The sequence below is a fragment of the Bombina bombina genome, chromosome 6 (genome assembly GCF_027579735.1).
Source record: "Bombina bombina isolate aBomBom1 chromosome 6, aBomBom1.pri, whole genome shotgun sequence".
Taxonomy (NCBI): Eukaryota; Metazoa; Chordata; class Amphibia; order Anura; family Bombinatoridae; genus Bombina; species Bombina bombina.
Window position 1 is genome coordinate 593,592,592 of NC_069504.1, and position 22,755 is coordinate 593,615,346.

Genomic DNA, 22,755 nt, shown 5'->3' on the forward strand with positions numbered 1-22,755 from the left:
AGAATATTGCAAAATCCTTTGCAGTATAAAGTATGTTACAAAGACTGCTTTACACTTTTGTTAACACAATTATACACCCAGGTATTGATATTGAAAATTGGCAAGTGCATTGTCATTCAGGAGATTAAATGTCAAACAAAGAAGCGCACATTGCATCCGGTCCATCCACAGACATCTGCACTGGGTGCATAAACAAGATGCTAATCTAGAAGTTAAAATGGTTAAAGGAGAATGTTTTTAACCAGCCATTATGTTTTATATTAGTTTAGTATTCTGGGACTGTACAATCACGGTAAACTATTGACTATTAAGTGTGCAATGAGTACAGATATTAGAATTGTTATAACAGTAGAATTTATGCCTTTTACTGTCACATCATTTTAAGGGATAACTAAAGTTAGGGAATCACTGCAAACTGCAGAGTGAAAGTAAATAACAGAATGAAACAGGCTTTAAGGGACATGAAACTCAACATTTTTCTTTCATGATTCAGGTAGAATATGCAATTTCAAACAACTAATTTACTTCTATTGTCAATTTTTCTTTGTTCTCTTGATATCATTTTGTGAAAAGCAGGGACGTATGCTAAGGAGCATGCATGTGTCTGAGACACTATAGGGCAGCAGTTTTGCAAGAAAGTTTTCCATTTGTAAGTGCTCTAGACACCTACCTAGGTATCTCTTCAACAAAGTATACCATGAGAAGGAAGCAAATTTGATAACAAAAGTAAATTGGAAACTTTTTTAAATGTTATGCTCTGTTTGAATCACAAAATCATTTTTTTGGTTTTCATATCCTTTTAAGCAAAGAGAGCAAAAAGTGACAGTACACTAGAACTGTGAAGTAAGTAATAAATAATTAAAGAAAAATCCCTAATTTATGTATTATTAGCATCCAAGGAGGTAAAAAAAATTTGTTCTTTCAGTATTACTGGCAGCAACGGGACAAAATCAGTGTTTTCTATTTTGGGCCAGATTACGAGTTAAGTGCAAAATATTTTTTATGCAAGCACGATATTTGCGCTTCACTTAGTAATACCAGCGTACGCAAATGTGAGATGGTATTACAAGTTAAACTCAATGGGAGTCTCGTTCTTATGCAGTGAGACACGGCTGAGAACCTAGTGCAGTGAAGGTGGTAAGGTGTGCAGCGATGGGCAGCAAAATTTAAATATATATGTATATGAATATATACATATATATTTATGTGTTTATATGTGTCTATACACATATTAATACACACACACACATATATATATATATATATATATATATATATATATATATATACTGTATATATATATGTATATAAGCATACACATATATATTTACCAGGAACACACAGTTCCCATAGACCTCAATGTAAAGGCACTTTTCAGTGCCGTTTTTTTTCTAACACCCCAGACAGGACCGGCTCAAAAAATTGTGCTGCCTGTTTCCAAGAATGCAATGATGCCCCCGAAGTAGTAACATTACTGATTACTATATCAACCTACTAGCCTGGCTGCTGACCTTACTAAGCCTGCCTACCTGATGTACAATTGTGCAATAAGTGGGAAGGAAGTTAGGGAAGAGATGCACTTTTCCCATCTTGAATGTCCTCCCTGACATTCTCTGTGTTTTTGTGCATGATGAGGATATGCTGCTAGGAGCCTGTGACTTTTTCCTTGGAAACACAGGACAAGACTGGTCTTGATCTGACAGTGACGGACTCAGTCATTAATGTGCTGCCCCTTGTCAAGTGCTGCCACTTGGTCCAATGGTTGAGCCAGCCTTGACCCCAGACTCGCTTACTTTAAGCCCTAAAAACTGCTTCATGAAGTTATTATTTAAAAAAATACTACTATTTTTTTAATTAAAAAACAACAACTCACTACACTTTATTTTGGTGTAATTGGGGGACATTTTTTAAAATTAACCAGAGGTCTGAACGCTAAACGTTATTTTTTTGGAGTGCTAATTGCTACCGCGAGCTCCAGATAATTCAGGAAATAAGCCCCACAAAATAATGCTGAACTTTAAAAGGCATATTTCTGTGGAGGGGGAGGCATCATACTAGAGAACATTCAACATAAATAATTTGAAGTGATTATCCTCTTGCAACAAACACTGTTATATTAATATACTTTTTACCTCTATGATAACCTGTATCCAAGCCCCTGCCCCTTATCTCAGTGCTTTTTACAAGCTTGAATTTTAGCCAGTCAGTACTGGTTCTTGTATAACCAGTATCATTCTCCATGGGAGAGAGCACAATGTTATCTATATGATGCACATGAACTAGCACTGGCTAGCTGTTGTGCAAGATTTTTTTTATTAATATTTTTAATTAATATTTTTTACGTTTTTGTATTTATTGATACATAGTAGCAAACAAATTTTGAACAAAGGAAGTACAAAGATATAGGTATATTCACAGTGTAGGAGTCATAATCAAAGCTAATACAATAAAAATGTTTATACTACCCATTATATCCGAAACTGTGTTCCTCAGAGACTATATATGCAATAGAACTTCCAATACAGATAGGAAGCATAAATAGTCTCAGCCTCAATTGTGTAGGGTGGATATGCGGGGGGGGGGGGGGTTACAAAGATGAGGTACAGAGATTGGATCTAGATCAAACTATTATATAATAAAATCAGGTAATGGGCAGTAGGGTTTGCTCATCCAGGGCATCCCAGGGTTCCCAAATATAATAGTGCAATTCAGCTTGTAACTGAAATCTATAAGCAAATTCCTCCATAGTTTCTAGGTATTTTAGAATATTAAGTACTTGTTTCCAATGTGGGGAGGCTAAACCTTTCCAATTTCTTGCTATGGTTAGTTTAGTAGCTATGAGTATCTATATCAGTAAACACCTTTTATGTTTAGGGATGTTTTTGAGATTGAGGTAAAGGAGGGCTACTTCTTGGACAAGGATCCTGACAAGTTTAAAAGCTGGCATAATTTTCTAGTTTTTATCCATAAAGGTTGAATGACTGGGCAGCCCCACCAGATATGGTAGACATCTCCAATCTGTCCGCTTTCCCTCCAGCACATTTTGTGAAGTTTAGGGGAACTAGGTGCCATCTAGTTAATAATTTATAATATAATTTGTATATTGTGAAACAGTGGATAGTAGTTTTAGAGTTCATTAAAGCCTCCTTACATATTCCTGGGCAGAGGTCTATATTCAAGTCTATCTCCCAGGCTCTGATAGGGTGAGTGGGGAATTCAGCATATGTTTATAGTGAGTTGAGAGAGGTGTTAATTATCTGTGTTCCAGTATTCCATCTAGTTTCCCAGGGGGTTAAGGATCATGGGGGTGTATTGAAGAAACCCCAATCTTTCATCAAACCTCTAAATCTCACCAAAGAAAAGTAGTATCTGGTCAGGGGAGAATGAATTTGGAGAAATTTGGAGTGGGTCAGGAGTGTAGCGTCACTGAAGAAATCTTTGGCTATAAGATGAGGAGAAATATTCGGAGATCTGAGTCTCGTTTCTGGGAGGCCATATGATAGTTTTCAATAGGATGGGTAGGCGATGGGTGTGGAGCGAACATTGCTTGATGTCTATGTTTAGACCACATATTTCTACATTGTTTAATAATCTGGAAGCTGAGAGAGATATAAGAAGAGCAATGAGGTGGGATAGAGAGGAGATATTTTATCTTAATGTAGGCTGGTAGGAAAGCTTGTTTGAGTTTGAACCATCTAGTTAAGGGTCGGGATGAAATCCATGCTGTAGCTTGGGTAAGCATTGCTACTTTGTAGTAGAGTCTTATGTTCAGTAGACCCAGGCCTTCTGTTTAAACCGTATTTTGCAAAATTCTAGCTGCTTTCATGGGTCTCTTCCCATTCTACACATATCTACTAATTAAGGATTGAAACCTATTTAAGAGGGATATATGAAGTTTAAGGGGAAGACATCTAAATAGGTATGTAAGTTTCAGGGGTTGCATCATTTTTATAGCCATGATTCTGCCAAACCTTTAAACCTCATTATATGTCCTGGAAAGAAGATCTTGTTGCATCCTCTTATAGAGAGAGTTAAAGTTTCTATCAATAACAGTAGGCAGGTCCTGTGAGAGGAAGGTACCTAAATGGTTAATTGCCTCTTAAGACCATTTAAAGTGATTTTTTTTTGAGGAGGGAAATAGTAGATATTGGTATCCCTATAGGGTATGCCTCTGTTTTATGGACATTTAACTTATAGTAAGATAGGAGTCCAAAAAATTCTAGAAGATCTAGCAGGGCCTGTAGGGATGTCTCTGGGTCGGTTATGAATAAGGTCAAGTCATCCACAAACAGCACTAATTTTTGATTAGTACAGTGTAACAATAGACCCTGAATGTCCGTGGACCTGCTAATGGCTGCTGCAAGGGGTTCTATCGCAAGAGCGAAAAGGAGGGGAGAGAGCGGTCAACCCTATCTAGTTCCATTTCTAATTGCTATAGATGGTAAACAGAATATACTCTGCATATATTGGCTGCAGGGGACATATGTAGGGCTCTGATTGCTTTACAGAAGGTATCTGGAATACTGAAGGCCTAAAGTGTGGCGTCCATTGACAGGGTGAGAAGAGGAAGTCCCAAATCCACAGCTTTCCAAAAGATCTTTAAAAAACGTCTAGTGCTGTCTGATCCCTGTCTTCCATTAATAAAGCCTATCTGGTCTAAGTCACTAATAACAGGGAACGTAGGGCCTAGTCTAGATGACAACATCTTTGCATATTTTTTGATGTCTAAGTTGGTGAGGGAGATGGTTCTATAGTTTTCACATTTAGTATGATATTTTCCCTCCTTAGGTATGGTTAGAATAGAGGCCTCTAAATGTTGTGCAAGATTTAAAAAGCTACTAAAATTCACTGAGATAAAGGACAGCCTGTGAGGGTTTAGAAATAGACAAACTTTGAGGTTGTAAAGCATATTAATATAACAATGTTGTGCAAAGCTGGAGAATGGGCAGTAAAGGCATTATCTATCATTTTAAACAATACAATTAATTAATTAGACTGTCCCTTTAAGGACATAACTCATTGCTGGTTCATGATTTCAGCTATTATTTTTTATTTATTAGGAAGACTATAATTACATGTATCAGTAATAATATATAAACTATTGTCTACAATAATTGCCATTTGTAACAAATCAAAATTGTTGGCACGATTACTGTATTTGTCTTGGATTTCCTTTCATTTTCTGTAAATATAATTGAGCCCAATTTTTTTTACATTAATACAAACTGTACCACATGGTAATACAAATCTTTTATTCAGTCTATATAGATGAAGTCCAGGTTCAGACAGTATTGGTTCAAAAGTAAATTTGTAAATGTTATACAAAGAATTTACCAAATACACAACCTATTCTTAATGTATAATTAATTTGCTACTTGGTACCTGTATGGTTGATAATGTTTTTGTTTAATGACACAGTTTAATATTTGGAATATTTTAGTCAAATAAATTATTTTTAAAATCTAATTAGACTTAAACAATTATGCAGAACATTTACATATCTAAGGAGATGAACAGACAGGTTTTTGAAAGATTTTTTTAGGTATACAAAACGTTAGCTGCCAATAGGTGGGGAAATTTAAATGCAGTTCTTATCTGGTCAACTCGTAGCTTCTTAGTCTTATGAGTGAGACAGGACCTTATTTTGTTTCTCCCCTTTAATTTGTCCCCCGTGATCCATTTTACCTTTTTGAGTGTATTACATTGTTTACAAATAGCTCCTTTACCTTTATTTCAGCATATTGCCTTTACATTTCATTCAGCATTTTAAATAGCTGCTTTTCCATATGGTATCTTTACCTATACTGTACATTTCAATATTTAAGTATAGGCTATATAAAATCTGTGTAAACATAGCCAGCAGTGGGGGTTAGGAGAGATAAGTAATAAAATGTTAATTTTCAATTGTTCTCTCAAACTATTGGGTTTTGGTATAATGACAGAGATATTATAAAGAAGCATGTGTGTACAGATTGTCATAAAATAAGGAGATCTGATTTCCCTGTAAACAACCCATTTTAATGAGTGGGGCTTTAAAAGCACAAAAACATCTAATTTCATTCACAAAAACAATTTACATTGTCCTAAATGTTATACTCTGCAGCTGGTATAACTGTAAGGGAAAACAATTTTACAGTGCACTGTCCATTTAAGGATGAAAACTATACATCAGTGAATTCTAGCACTGAATTTCAGAGCAATGCTGCTTCAAATGCTGTCATTAATATCACTTGATATGGTGATGTAATGACTGTAATCACAGCAGCTTTTTATAACTGTCTGGGAATGTATTTGATGTAACTGTTTATTTGCTGTTGATAACAAAAACCTCAACTGAAAATCATTCCTTTTAAACAAATAATAGTTCTATATGACTTAAATTCATCTGGAGACTGGGATACATTTATTTTTCAGAAGCCAAGGAAAAATAAATAATAATTATAAAAGTATATTAGAAAGAGTTTTCATTACACACAATAAAACATTTTGGCTAGATTACAAGTGGATCGCTAATTTAACGTGCGCATGTAAATGGGAAAATTTGCCCATTTACGGGTGCACATTAAATAATGAGCTAATACATTTGCATGCGCTGGTATTACAAGTGAAGCGCAAATATCAAGCACGCGAAATTGCAATTTTGCGCTCCACTCGTAATATCTATTTTTATCACCATGAATTATATATTTTAGTTCCAGCAGTAGTCTGCTCACCGTCATTAAGCCATGGAGACTATTCGCTAAAGCATGGAGAAAGTTGCTTTATAGCATAATATGGATCAGAAAGAAAAATTGAAAAAAAAAAAAAAGACTTTTGACCCACTAACTAAAGCATGAAAAGGAACATACGGGTAAAATATGTTATTTATAAATCATCATGAGCCATTATTGTATGAATTTGTTTGACACATGTATGTGTCACAATTTTGTTTAATCTTTGTATTTATTTATTGCAGACAGCTGATACAAAGAGCACTAATCATGATATGGCGCCTATTCTTGCTTTGGGCTTGCCAGGCAGATATCTGGAGTTTAGCTGGTAGGTAAACTTCACCACAATTATAACTAAACTAAATATTTTACCCATTAAAGCATAGCTGTCTTGAGTATTTAACATGCATTATGCTACGTTACAATACCATAGAATGTACATTTAAAGATACATGTGTGTCTGTGTTTGTGTATAATGTGTATATATACTGTATATAAATATATATATACTGTATATACTGTATATATAATAATAATAATAATAATAATAATAATAATAATAAAAGTCGCTAGATAATTGTAGAAAGTGAGACTGGTCCTGTTACTTATTGTTCTTTAATTATTTCTTCTCTTGCTATCTTATTTGTATTTTCTATTAATTTAGCAGCTGCAAAATCAAATGTGAATTGGGAAGTTCAGCGTTATGATGGCTGGTACAATAATCTTGCACATCACAGTCTAGGTTCTGCAGGTAAGTGCAATATCCATTGCTATAAGAAAGAAAGAAATTATTTTGATATATGTATTAAAGTGATTTTTGTTACAATCTCTTTAAAGTTGTACCACTCCAAGTGAGTTGAAAAATGACTCATAAGATCTCACCTTTGATAACAATGAAAAAGATTTATTAGACATAAATCATATTACCAGTTAAACATAGATTACAGCGCTTGACAAATTATTTGGAAGTTAATTTATCTTAAAGGGAGGAGGCTAAACATGTACGTCATAGAAAGAAACTGATGATTAAATACAAGGAAATAGGTATTTGTTCCTTAACATATCAACTACTAATATAAAGGAAACAATAAATGTAAAATAATAAAGAAGAATCTCCTAAGAAGTCATATAAATAGAGATTAAACAGAAAGACAAAATGACGTGTAATATTGTTCTTATTGATATAATAGCGAGGTGGAACAATATATATATGGTCCACTGATTTATTTATTTTCATATTTTGCTTCTGAACTTTGGAAATCAATACATTTTTTTTCCTATAAAAATTGAAAGTGTAATCATTTCTGAGGAATGTAATGCTTTAAAATTTAAAGTAACACAAAAGTCTATAATTCACATTCCAATCTTCTTAATATACTGGGTAATGTAACTTTTATTGTAAATACATATTCCTATATATATTTGTATAAACCTATACCTGTATATCTATTCCTATAGATATATAGGTATAGATATCTATTTTACATTATTTATATATATATATATATATATATATATATATATATATATATATATATATATATATATATATATATATAAGAACAGTCTAGTAAAAAATAAACTTTCATGATTCAGATAGGGCATGTCATTTCAAACAGCTTTCCAATGTACTTTTATCATCAATTTTGCTTTTTTTCTCTTGGTATTCATAGTTCAAAGCTAAACCTAGGTAGGCTCATATGCTAATTTCTTAGTCCTTAAAGGCCGCCTCTTATCTGAATGCATTTTGACAGTTTTTCACAGCTAGAGGGTGTTATTTCATGTGTGCCATTTAGATAACATTATGCTCACATGGGAAAAAGGAGAGTGTGTGTAACACAAGTATGCTATATTAGTCCACAAAGGGAGTTTATGGAGGGTGCTGAGTGCCAAAGGTAATGATTGAATATAAATGGAAAAGAAGCACCTATAGCAGCACTCACTTATAGAGAGTACGGGGAGGTAGGGACCCCTATCATTAAAATATAACTTTTAATAACGATAAAAAAAATATAAAATTCCGTAGGAGACGGATAACACAAACAACATATAGTGTTAAAAACGGCACAGATGGATACCTACAAACAACAACCCAAAGAGTGATGATATTACTGGTAGTTAAATACTGTGATGAATATAGGGCCCCCTAATATTATATATGCGCATATATTAGTCTATTAAGTTGACACTGTCCAAACATGTGAAAGGGGTAAATACCCCAATAGGGTGTGCATATATATATATATAGACCCTGAGTTACTGACCTAATCCGAAAGTGGAACAATTTTCACACTAATGGATATGTAAAACTGTATGTACAATACAATCACTAAAATAGAGGGGACACAGTCCTTATTACATATAAAGCAAACAGGCCAGAGAGATATACACAGAGACAAACCCAGTATAGTTAGCCTTATCCGAGTGTGGCACAAATTTCACACACATGTACAATACTAATATAACACTAAATAATATTTAAGGGAAAAGCCGAAAGCAAGTAGTACCAAGTGATTAGTATTTTAATTAGGCTAAGTTAACAGATCTATGTGGAACATATTTCACACATAGGGATTGTGTATTGAAGGCAGCGACCCTCTATTTTAGTGGTTGTATTGTACATACAGTTTTACATATCCGTTTATGTGAAAATTGTTCCACATTTGGATTAGGCCAGTAACTCAGGGTCTATATATAGGCAGGCACCCCCTATTGGGGTATTTACCACTTTCACATGTTTGGACAGTGTCCACTTAATAGACTAATATATGCGCATATATAATATTAGGGGGCCCTATATTCATCCCAGTATTTAATTACCAGTGATATCATCACTCTTTAGGTTGTTGTTTGTAGGTATCCATCTATCCCGTTTTTAACACTATATGTTGTTTGTGTTATCCGTCTCCTACGGATTTTAATATTTTTTTTGATCGTTATTAAAAGTTATATTTTAATGATAACATTGTGCTCACGCCCGTGAAATTACCTAGGAGTCAGCACTGATTGCCTAAAATGTAAGTCGGTCAACAGAACTGAAATAAGGGGGCAGTCTGCAAAGGGTTTGATACAAGGTAATCTCAAAGGTAAGAAGTATATTGAAATAACCGTGTTGGTAATGCAAAACTGGAGAATAGGTAATAAAGTGATTATTTTATTATTATTATTAAGGGATTATATAGCCCTTTCCAGTCACACCTTCTCATATAACTTTTTTTTAAATATTTATATGAATAATTTTAATCCGATAGTGTTTGTCAGTGTAACTGTAATTTACAGTTTATTACAGTATATTTATATTGTGTTTAGTGCAACTTTTTTTAAATTAACTACCTTTTAAGCAAGGGTTTCAATCGCGCTAAACTAACTAGCGTAAAATGCTATTGCACTCACGCGATCGCATTTATTTTCAACTTGTAATCCGTACATTATTACCAATGCGGTCAAAAACCCTAATATCACTCTTGAACAGTTGGAGCGCCACTTGCAATCAAGCCCATAGCCAGGAGAATTATAAATATAAACATCTATTTTACTGCACATCTTAACCCCTTAATGACCAGTGACATGCCCTTACGTTGGTGGCCTTTCTATGGGGGTGAGTTTTTTAATAGCGCAGTCTCTCCGTCAGTGGCAACACCTCACTATTTTAACAAGCCTGCAGGAGGGAGGGAGTGTCTAAAAGCACGGTCTTACTGCTCGCTGCAACACCATCGTAGTTACAGCCAGACAAACCCTTAACGACCAATGACATATAGGGTACATCACGGTCATTAAGGGGTTAATTTTTTTTTATCTACTACAATCTTTTTTAGGCAAAGTAGTAATTAAGTTTATGTCATTTAGTCAATTTAAAAGACAGTTGTGTTATTTCAATTCCAATGGTAGTAATATGTCAAAACTTTTTCTCTGCTTCACAGGTTCTAAGTTCTTGCGTCTCATCCCAGCCACTTATGCTGATGGAGTTTATCAAGTTGCTGAGGAACCACAGTTGCCAAACCCACGGATATTAAGTGATGTGGTTATGAAAGGAGAATCAGGTTCAGAATCTCCAAGGAATTTAACTGTATTGGCATTATTTTTTGGTTAGTGAATGTTACTACAAAAAATAAATTATAAAAATGTAAATATACTATTTTCAGTGGTGTATTAGAATGCAGTGCTATTTATTTGATGCAAACACTCTAGGGAGCCCCTATGTAGAGTTTTTTTTTAGCCCCCCCCCCCCCCAACAGACCATCCTCTCTATATTTCCACTGAAATACATTGTGTTGTGAATGTTAAATGGTGTCACTCCTTTAAACAGTACAATCCTTAAAGGAAAAGATCATTTTCAACACTGGAGAGTAATCATATTAAAAGTCAGATGAGTGTTAATAATACATTGGGGCCGATTTAATCAAATGGCGGACAGACATGATTGGCTTTAGCGAATCATGTTTGCCCGACATTGCTAAATACAGACAGCGTTTATCATTGCGAAACAAAAAGTAGCAGACGCACCACAAAGTCCTTATGCAGAGGTTCTCTTTATTGTCACAAACTGGGAGCCAGAAAAGCAGAACAACGTTTCGGGCTACAAACCCTTATTCATGTTCATAACTTGTACATCACACATAATCACCTTAAATACCTACAACCAGGTAAAACCACACCTTTTTAATTTAACCCTTTACAAGGCACAAAGAAGGCCTGTCATACTGACCTCTAGTGGTTCATACCTGAAAATACATATTTTGCACCACATTTATTTAAAAACATTTTTTTTAAAAAAATACAAAGTTAAAAAAGCATTTAACAGATGTCATAGCAAGATATTATATACAGAATTCAAAAAGCAGAGAAACAATGATTATCACATAATTCTTAGTATTATTACACCTCTTAAAGGAACACACTCAAATCCAATTCTCTATTCATTCCATTGGGAGCCAATGTGTTTAACTTATTGATCCAGAAAGCCTCACGTTTTTGTAACAATAATTCCCTATTACCACCACGCCTAGGGCTTTGTACAAAATCTATAATTTGAAAGCGCAGTTGTGCAATTGTGTGGTTACAGCTCAAAAAATGATAGGCTACTGGTGCATTTAAATTATTGGTCCTTATGTTAGATTTATGCTGTATAATTCTATCTCTGACCCGCTGGGTCGTTTCACCTATATAAATTAACCCACACGGACACTTAATTAAGTATATTACAAAGTTTGCATTACAATTAAAGTAGCCCCTAATCCTGAATTTCTGACCCGTTTGGGGATGTATAAAAAGATCACCTTTTATCATATTGTTGCAATTTGAACAATTCAGGCAAGGGAAGCAACCATTATTTTCTGATGTAATAAAGCCTTGTTTAGATTTCTTATTTGACCCAACATCAGCTTTAATTAATTTATCCCTAAGACTGGGTAATCTAGTATAGGCTGACATAGGAGGCTGTTGGAATGCTGCAACCTCTGGATTACATTCCTTCAAAACATTCCAATGTTTACGAACTATTTTTTGTATTGCTGCACTGTTAGCACTGTATTCTGAGACAAAAACCAATCTATTAGGGTCCTTTTTCTTTTTGACATCTGTCATATTGACCCTACTCTTTGGTATCTGTAAAACTTTTCTCAAAGTTGTCTGTATCATATCATAAGGATACCCACGCTCTATAAATCTTACACCCATTTCTTCTAACCTTTGCAGGGCCAATTTTTCATCTTTAACAATACGTTTAACCCTAAGCATTTGACTATATGGTAGTGACTGGATTAGAGAAGGGGCATGGGCACTAGAAAAGTGTAGAAGGCTATTCCTGTCTGTTTGTTTCCTATATAAATCTGTCTTTAGACATGAACCATCCTTATAGACTTTAGTGTCCAAAAAATTAATAGATTCTTCACTCCAAGATAGGGTAAACTTAAAACATCTAGAAGCCATATTGAGATCTGCAACAAACTGCTGAAGGGAGCCAACGTCGCCCCACCAAATGCCAAATATGTCATCTATGTAGCGCCACCAGGTGGCGCCACACAGATGAAATAAATTGTTCTCATAGACAAACTTCTCTTCGAATACACTCATAAAAATGTTGGCATAGGTAGGGGCGACGCTGGACCCCATAGCAGTACCCTGCTTCTGTACAAAATAAGAGTCTTCAAACAAGAAGTAATTACAGTATAACACAATCTCCATCAGTTCAATAATAAATTGTTGCTGCATAACTGTAAATTTATTACTTCTAGCCATCATTAACCTAATAGAATCTAATCCACTAGAATGGGGTATAGCAGTGTACAGACTCACAATATCCAGACTATACAAAATACCTGGTGGCGCTACATAGATGACATATTTGGCATTTGGTGGGGCGACGTTGGCTCCCTTCAGCAGTTTGTTGCCGATCTCAATATGGCTTCTAGATGTATTAAGTTTACCCTATCTTGGAGTGAAGAATCTATTAATTTTTTGGACACTAAAGTCTATAAGGATGGTTCATGTCTAAAGACAGATTTATATAGGAAACAAACAGACAGGAATAGCCTTCTACACTTTTCTAGTGCCCATGCCCCTTCTCTAATCCAGTCACTACCATATAGTCAAATGCTTAGGGTTAAACGTATTGTTAAAGATGAAAAATTGGCCCTGCAAAGGTTAGAAGAAATGGGTGTAAGATTTATAGAGCGTGGGTATCCTTATGATATGATACAGACAACTTTGAGAAAAGTTTTACAGATACCAAAGAGTAGGGTCAATATGACAGATGTCAAAAAGAAAAAGGACCCTAATAGATTGGTTTTTGTCTCAGAATACAGTGCTAACAGTGCAGCAATACAAAAAATAGTTCGTAAACATTGGAATGTTTTGAAGGAATGTAATCCAGAGGTTGCAGCATTCCAACAGCCTCCTATGTCAGCCTATACTAGATTACCCAGTCTTAGGGATAAATTAATTAAAGCTGATGTTGGGTCAAATAAGAAATCTAAACAAGGCTTTATTACATCAGAAAATAATGGTTGCTTCCCTTGCCTGAATTGTTCAAATTGCAACAATATGATAAAAGGTGATCTTTTTATACATCCCCAAACGGGTCAGAAATTCAGGATTAGGGGCTACTTTAATTGTAATGCAAACTTTGTAATATACTTAATTAAGTGTCCGTGTGGGTTAATTTATATAGGTGAAACGACCCAGCGGGTCAGAGATAGAATTATACAGCATAAATCTAACATAAGGACCAATAATTTAAATGCACCAGTAGCCTATCATTTTTTGAGCTGTAACCACACAATTGCACAACTGCGCTTTCAAATTATAGATTTTGTACAAAGCCCTAGGCGTGGTGGTAATAGGGAATTATTGTTACAAAAACGTGAGGCTTTCTGGATCAATAAGTTAAACACATTGGCTCCCAATGGAATGAATAGAGAATTGGATTTGAGTGTGTTCCTTTAAGAGGTGTAATAATACTAAGAATTATGTGATAATCATTGTTTCTCTGCTTTTTGAATTCTGTATATAATATCTTGCTATGACATCTGTTAAATGCTTTTTTAACTTTGTATTTTTTTAAAAAAAATGTTTTTAAATAAATGTGGTGCAAAATATGTATTTTCAGGTATGAACCACTAGAGGTCAGTATGACAGGCCTTCTTTGTGCCTTGTAAAGGGTTAAATTAAAAAGGTGTGGTTTTACCTGGTTGTAGGTATTTAAGGTGATTATGTGTGATGTACAAGTTATGAACATGAATAAGGGTTTGTAGCCCGAAACGTTGTTCTGCTTTTCTGGCTCCCAGTTTGTGACAATAAAGAGAACCTCTGCATAAGGACTTTGTGGTGCGTCTGCTACTTTTTGTTTCACATTACTTTGAGGATTTTTGCAGTAATCCTACTGCAGTATGCACCCTATTAAGGATTGAAGTGCTGGATTTCTGAATTGCTTCTAGCGTTTATCATTGCACAAGCATTTCTGGTGAAATGCTTATGCAATGCCGCCCCCTGCACATACGCAGCAAATTGGCCGCTAGCAGGGGTGTCAATCATCCTGATCGTATCTGGTTTTAAGACCACTTCTTCTTAACTTCTGTTTCCAGCGAGCCGGAAGGTTCAAGCAGAAAAAGCAGCATCCGCTGCTTAGTAAATATACACCCTAGTCTGGATAAGTAGTTTTCATTTTTTTATTTATTTATTTTTATACTTTTGAACATTAATATAGCTTCAGTTTGACATAATCATATAAGTGGCAACACCATGAATTTTTTTATATATATATATTAAATTGTTTTTACTAAAAGCTTATCAATATGATGTTTAAATAAAGGTATCATAAACAATTTGCACTTTACACTCAGTCCTAATTCTGCAATGCCTTCATCTGAGTCCTATAATTTAAGAATATACTGAACCCTAGGTTGAAATGACTAATCTAAATTCATCCATTGAGAACAGAACAGTTAGTACAGTAGCACTGTTAACCAGGTCACTTCAAAACAAGGCACATGTATTGGTACCACAAATATGACACAAGCATCAATTATACTGATATTTATATTAAGAGATTTCATATAAGATACTGTATTTTCACCCAACGCGTTTTGCTTTCTATATTTCTATTTTACTATTCCCCAGGCTATCATGTGCTATCTGAAATATCATCAACTGAAATGCCAGCCTGCCCAGCTGAATTTTTAAACATTCCAATACCTGCCGGAGATTCTGTTTTCAACAATAAGAACGCAAGCAATATGGTTCTACCTTTCCAGAGAAGCAAATGGTTTCCAGAGACAGGGAGAAGCCCCAATAACCCAAGAGATCAGGTAAAAAATCTATATAATAATAACTACAGCATCGTAATTGTCAACTTGATTTGAATGTTAATTCCATATACAAGATATACGTCACAGGATGTATGTAATTATTAACATTAACCAGTTGTTTCCCATGGTCTCATATTTGGCAATGACCAGCAATGTCTGCTTTACTATAATGATACTGATAATAATAATAATCATAATAATAATAAGTAATACTACTAATAATAATAATCACCATCATCACAATCATCATGTTATTATTAATAATAATAATGAAATATCTATCTTTACAAAATTATAACGATTTAAGGGACCATTTACTTTTAAATATTAGTTGTTGTTTTTTATTATTTTGCACACAGATAGTTTTTTTTTGATGATCAAAAATGAATTTATGTTCTTCACCATGTACTTCCAGATTAACTCAGTAACTACTTGGATTGATGGCAGTTCAATATATGGATCCTCTCACTCTTGGAGTGATGCATTGAGACATTTCTCTGGTGGAAAGTTGGCTTCTGGATCTGATGATCTCTTCCCTAAATATGCAAACAAAAGTTTGCCCATGTGGCAACTACCCAACCCCTCCACTGGAGAAAGAGGAGACAGAGGACTGTATGGTGAGTTATAACGTACTGTATATTCCACCTTGTTTTGTATTTTACATGTGTAACAGATGACAACAGTGAAATGCATGGAATTAGTTTGCATTGTTCATTAATATTTAATACCAGTAAATTGCTGTAACTGTTTTCTTGTAAATGTCTTATAACAAAAAGTTAAACACTAGTGTAAATGTTATTGTTTTGCATAAACAAGCACTGCATCATTTTATTAAATTTGTAGCAGTCCAAGGACAAATCAGAAGTTTTAAATTATTCTATAGCTATAAAAAAAGTTTGTGATCTCAGATTGCTCACACAAAAACATTCAAATGATACTTAATTGTACAGTATTTTTGTGTTAGTTTGTAAATTTCCAAAAACAAAATAGTACAACAAAAAACCTTTTGTATTAGCTAAATGCCCTTACACACTTCCTGTGCCATCTGGAATGAATTATAAACGGTGATCTTCATTTTAGTCACAATATCAAACCTGGAGATAGACAAGGAAGTAGAGTAGGGCTTTTACTGGATTTCTAAAGTGCCTTCCTTCACACTGCCTTTCATTTTCATTTTTTTTTACAATGTTTTATTTTCTGTCTCTCACTCTATCTGTAATCCATAGCACATCTTTACATTTTTTCTAATTTACTGTATAAATTCCTCATTTTCTATTTCCTAACATATCAACCTTAAAGGGATACTGAACCCATTTTTTCTTTAATGATTCAGCATGCAATTTTAAGCATCTTTCTAATTTACTTTTATTATCATTTTTTCTTCATTCTCTTGGTATCTTTATTTGAAAAATCAGGAATGTAAGCATAGGAACCGATCCATTTTTGTTCAGCACCCTGGATAGCGCTTGCTGATTGATGGCTACATGTAGCTACCAATTAGCAAGCGCTACCCAGGCGCTAAACTGAAGATGGGCTGGCTCGTAAGCTTACATTCCTGAATTTTCAAATAAAGATACCAAGCGAAGAAAGAAAAATGGATAATAGGAGTAAAATAGAAAGTTGCTTAAAATTACATGCTCTATCTGAATCATAAAAGAAAAAAAGTGGGTTCAGTATCCCTTTAATCCTGGATGACTGCTAAACTTGCTTCCCCTACTGCCTCCTATTTAATCATCTCCTTTGGTCTATTTCAAAATAGATTAATTACTTTACACAATTTGTTCAGCTTGTTTCCTTTAATCTTTGTTATGTATTTGATTTTTCTACTTAACCTTACTAGTATCACCATCTACAAACTCCTGACCCTGCTTCTTCAGAAAGTCCTCAAAAATTCACTTAATTCAATCTCCATGCCATCCAATCAAAGTAGTTTTCAAACTCACATCATGCTCTACTCTTTTTAATATTTCCTTTCATGGGTTGCACATCACTCCACACTCGTTTAAAACAAGTACACTCGCTATTCTTCTGAAATACTATGGAGGAAACCATACTCTCATATAGATTTCTTTCACAATAAGGTAATTATGTGCTCTCCCATTTGGTTCATACCATTAAGCAAACATTTCATTCTTTATCATCCATCATATCAACTTTGTCTACGAATGCCAAATACTTTTCTCACCTCTCTGTTTGACTATTATATTTCCTTAGGGATTGATTTTTTTCTCTCTTGCAGTCATAAATCCAATTCATTTTACATTTCACTTCCAAAATGGATCCCTCTCACAAATTATTGTGCAGCAGATGTTTTACAATGCAAATTAATTCTCTAAATCCTTTGTCTACACTAACACAGATCCCCTTACATCTAAGCTCATAGCTAAATATTCACCATACCCTCTATACTAATCTCATGAATTATAACTCTCCTTTTCCACAATTAACTGCTCTTTTGCTAACCACAAGCCTTTTTCTAATGTTCCACATGCCTTATGGAATGCATTGACCCCTCCACTAGGAACTTATCTAAAATGAAAACACAACACAAACATGGGGTACAAAGGCCGCAGCTTTTATTAATATAACATATAACACACATACTTAAATCCACAAACCCAACAGAGCTTGCCCATAGCAGTAACATAACTCCATTACCATCATATTCCCATCCCATTCACTCCTGCCTTCAGGAGGTACCCATAACTGCTATCCCCCCGGGCAAGCACTCCGCTAGCAAACTGCGACATGACAAATACTTCTACAGGGAGGGAGGGAGATTCTTCCCCCACGGACCTTGCAAAGAGATTTGGCACTCTTTTCTGGGCCACCCCCCCTCCTAAATACCTGACACTCCAGACCCACCTCTCTTACTCCTATTGGTCCTAGGCTGGGGTCAAATGCCCCTACGTCCTAATTCCTCCTCCAGGGCTCCGTTGACCCCTCCACCAGGGCTCCGTTGACCCCTCCACTAGGAACTTATCTAAAATGAAAACACAACACAAACATGGGGTACAAAGGCCGCAGCTTTTATTAATATAACATATAACACACATACTTAAATCCTCAAACCCAACAGAGCTTGCCCATAGGAGTAACATAACTCCATTACCATCATATTCCCATCTCATTCACTCCTGCCTTCAGGAGGTACCCATAACTGCTATCCCCCCGGGCAAGCACTCCGCCAGCTAACTGCGACATGACAAATACTTCTACAGGGAGGGAGGGAGCTTCTTCCCCCACGGACCTTGCAAAGAGATTTGGCACTCTTTTCTGGGCCACCCCCCCCCCCTCCTAAATACCTGACACTCCAGACCCACCTCTCTTACTCCTATTGGTCCTAGGCTGGGGTCAAACGCCCCTATGTCCTAATTCCTCCTCCAGGGCTCAGTTGACCCCTCCACTAGGAACTTATCTAAAATGAAAACACAACACAAACATGGGGTACAAAGGTCACAGCTTTTATTAATATAACATATAACACACATACTTAAATCCTCAAACCCAACAGAGCTTGCCCATAGCAGTAACATAACTCCATTACCATCATATTCCCATCCCATTCACTTCTGCCTTCAGGAGGTACCCATAACTGCTATCCCCCCGGGCAAGCACTCCACCAGCTAACTGCGACAAATACTTCTACAAGGAGGGAGGGAGCTTCTTCCCCCACGGACCTTGCAAAGAGATTTGGCACTCTTTTCTAGTAACCCCCCCTCCTAAATACCTGACACTCCAGACCCACCTCTCTTACTCCTATTGGTCCTAGGCTAGGGTCAAACGCCCCTATGTCCTAATTCCTCCTCCAGGGCTCCGTTGACCCCTCCACTAGGAACTTATTTAAAATGAAAACACAACACAAACATGGGTTACAAAGGCCGCAGCTTTTATTAATTTAACATATAACACACATACTTAAATCCTCAAACCCAACAGAGCTTGCCCATAGCAGTAACATAACTCCATTACCATCATATTCCCATCCCATTCACTCCTGCCTTCAGGAGGTACCCATAACTGCTATCCCCCCGGGCAAGCACTCCGCCAGCTAACTGCGACATGACAAATACTTCTACAGGGAGGGAGGGAGCTTCTTCCCCCACGGACCTTGCAAAGAGATTTGGCACTCTTTTCTGGGCCACCCCCCCCCCTCCTAAATACCTGACACTCCAGACCCACCTCTCTTACTCCTATTGGTCCTAGGCTGGGGTCAAACGCCCCTATGTCCTAATTCCTCCTCCAGGGCTCCGTTGACCCCTCCACTAGGAACTTATCTAAAATGAAAACACAACACAAACATTGGGTACAAAGGCCGCAGCTTTTATTAATATAACATATAACACACATACTTAAATCCTCAAACCCAACAGAGCTTGCCCATAGCAGTAACATAACTCCATTACCATCATATTCCCATCCCATTCACTCCTGCCTTCAGGAGGTACCCATAACTGCTATCCCCCTGGGCAAGCACTCCGCCACAGGCAAAGGCATTAACGCCGTGCCCCGCCAACCAAACCCAAGGCCTTTGAAACCCCTTCTTTTATATTAAAATTAAACAAATGCAGACCCACTTTGTTTAAATGAACCCTGTCTCAAAGGAAAAAACATCTACCAGAGTCCCCTTCGAATTCTACATGCCGTAAGAACAACCCACCCCGCTTTTTAACAAAAGCACTCATCATCCTGTTAACTTTCCTTCGAGACACATCCAGCTTTTTTATGTCCCAAGCCGCCCTCCATGCCAAACGTGGTTCAATTTCCGACCATAAAATAACCATTCCCGGAAAAAGTTCCATCAGCCTCTCAATATCCCTCTTCATTGCGTCCACCAGCTCTTTCTGGGGCATAAAGCCTAAATCATTCCCCCCAATATGAATAAACAGTATGTCCGGCGGGCAATAAAGCCTCACATATTCTATCACTCTAAACAGCAACTGGTCCCACCTCATGCCTCTGAACCCGAGCCAGCGGATGCAGACCTCCTCCGGTGACCACCCCATCTGAGCCCCATGCTCCTTAACCGCCGCTGCCTTCCGTGCCCAGTAAATGTATGAATGGACCATCAACCAACAATTAACTGGACCTGCGTAAACAAAACAACAAACACATCAACGTATTATATTAAGGTTGGCCTAACAAAAGACAAATAACTGTTAGAAACCTATCTCCCAATCCTCTTAATCCCTGCAACCCCCACCCCTAAGGCTTGAGCCTCCATAGCTGCCCTTATCCTGAATGAGTGTGTCCCAAATTCTTTAGGCTCTAAACCTGATAAACTCACACACTTCTTAAAAACTGCCTGAAATTGAAAACGGGACAACGAAGTTGTATAAAAAGAGGCCCCTCCAACTGTGGCCTAACCCCCAAATATTCTAAAAAGATTTGCATCGGGCAGCAAACACCCCCCATTGCTCTCAGGGATATCTGACAACACCTCCCCACCTGGTCCGTCTTGGACCGTCTTAACCATATTGTCAACACTTCTTCTTCCCCAGTTACATCAGCCATTTGCAATCCCCCTTCGTCCCGCCTATTCAAACCCACCAGCTCAGAAACCCGAAAGGCCCCAAAAAAGGCCATCACAAAAGCTAATCTAAACAGTTTACATTCAAAATCCGACGAGCAAACCCCCCGCAATTTCTCAACTATGCGCAACAAAACAGAATATACTACAGGTCTTCTGCCATCCGGCACCCCCCTCCCCTTACACAAACTTCTCGCAGCCAGTTTGACCATAAATGTTTTCAATACATCCTCCCACCCCATCAGCTGAAATGCCGCTAATCACTTCTTGACCATGGAATGAGAGACCTTCACCCTCTGCCATTCCATCATCCAGTCTAGAATTGCCTTAGCTCTGCCCTCAGAAGTGTGCGCCTCTGCAAGCCCTTGCAAGAATTGGAACCACAATGACCATACCTGCGTCACTGCCCCCTTCACCAAATTCAGTCGGTTGCGAATGCTCTCCTTCACAATGATTCTGGACACTGGTCCCCTTCCTCCTCGGCTTCCGGCACCAGCTCCCGAGACCGATCCCACTGCAAACAGGAAAGAACGTCAGCAACATTGTTCTCCTTACCAGGTACATGCACTGCCCGAAATGATACATTGCATTGTAAACAGTGAAACACAAATAAAAGTAACAAGTGAATTACAGGCCTCGATGAGGCAGACAGGCGGTTAACTGCTGAAACTACTCCCATGTTATCAGTATGAAAAATGACCCTTTTATCTGCTAAGAGATGCGGCCAAACCTCCTATGCCACAACCAACGGAAATAACTCCAGGAACATGAGATTTTTTGTTAACCCTTCTTTGTGCCACTCTTCCTGCCACTGCCCCACACACCACCTACCCTTTTTAAATATGCCCCTGCCGCATCCGTATACAAGTTTAACCCGGACCCTGCCACCGCCATCTCCTGCATCAAGGCCTTCCCATTGAATTCAGTCAAAAACCTTTTCCACACCTCCAAATCCTCCTTCAGCTCCTTTCTCAAATGGATTATGTGCGATGGCTCCTTCACCCCCGCCGTCGCTAATTATAATTTTCTTGAAAAGATCCTTCCCACTGGAATGATTTTGCACGCAAAGTTAAAACTTTCCAATTAGTGATTGCAATTCTTTTAACTTTAGCTTCTGCTTCCCCATTGCCCCCTCAATCGCCGCCAACAAGTCCACCACCTTGTCCTCTGGCAATCGGCACTCCATCTGAATTGTATCAATCTGAATGCCCAAAAAACTCAGACAGTTGGAAGGCCCCTCCGTCTTATCCGCTGCTACCGGAATTCCAAATTGATCCACCACCTGCAAGAAAGCCTTCATCAAAATCTCACAATCTGCCGATCCTTCCGGGCCAACAAAAAGGAAATCATCCAGGTAGTGGACCACCGAGTCCACCCCAGCTGTTTGCCTAACAACCCACTCCACAAAACAACTAAATTTCTCAAAATAGGAGCACGAAATGGAACAACCCATCGGCAAACACAGATCCACAAAGTAAGACTCATCAATGAAACACCCCAGTAGATGGTGACACCTCGGATGCACCGGTAACAGCCTAAAAGCCGCCTCCATATCAACCTTCGCCATTTTTGCCCCAGCCCCTGCTGCTCGCACCAATTCAACTGCCCTATCAAAGGACGCATACCGAACCGCAGCCACCTCCGGGTCAATCCCGTCATTCACCGAGGCCTCCTTCAGGTAGTACAGGTGGTGAATCATTCTAAACTGCTT

At 37.2% G+C, this 22,755-nt stretch overlaps 1 protein-coding gene across 1 annotated transcript in view; it reads left to right on the top strand.

The window, feature by feature from the left end:
- The first annotated feature begins 2,595 nt into the window (after positions 1-2,595).
- The window catches only part of LOC128664529 (dual oxidase 2-like), a 95,189-nt gene continuing 75,029 nt past the window's right edge, over positions 2,596-22,755 (top strand). The window contains exons 1-6 of the mRNA XM_053719349.1: positions 2,596-2,600; positions 4,556-4,689; positions 7,375-7,461; positions 10,631-10,795; positions 15,327-15,514; positions 15,930-16,131. Coding sequence (XP_053575324.1) covers positions 2,596-2,600; positions 4,556-4,689; positions 7,375-7,461; positions 10,631-10,795; positions 15,327-15,514; positions 15,930-16,131 — 781 coding nt within the window. The remainder of the gene's footprint in view (positions 2,601-4,555; positions 4,690-7,374; positions 7,462-10,630; positions 10,796-15,326; positions 15,515-15,929; positions 16,132-22,755) is intronic.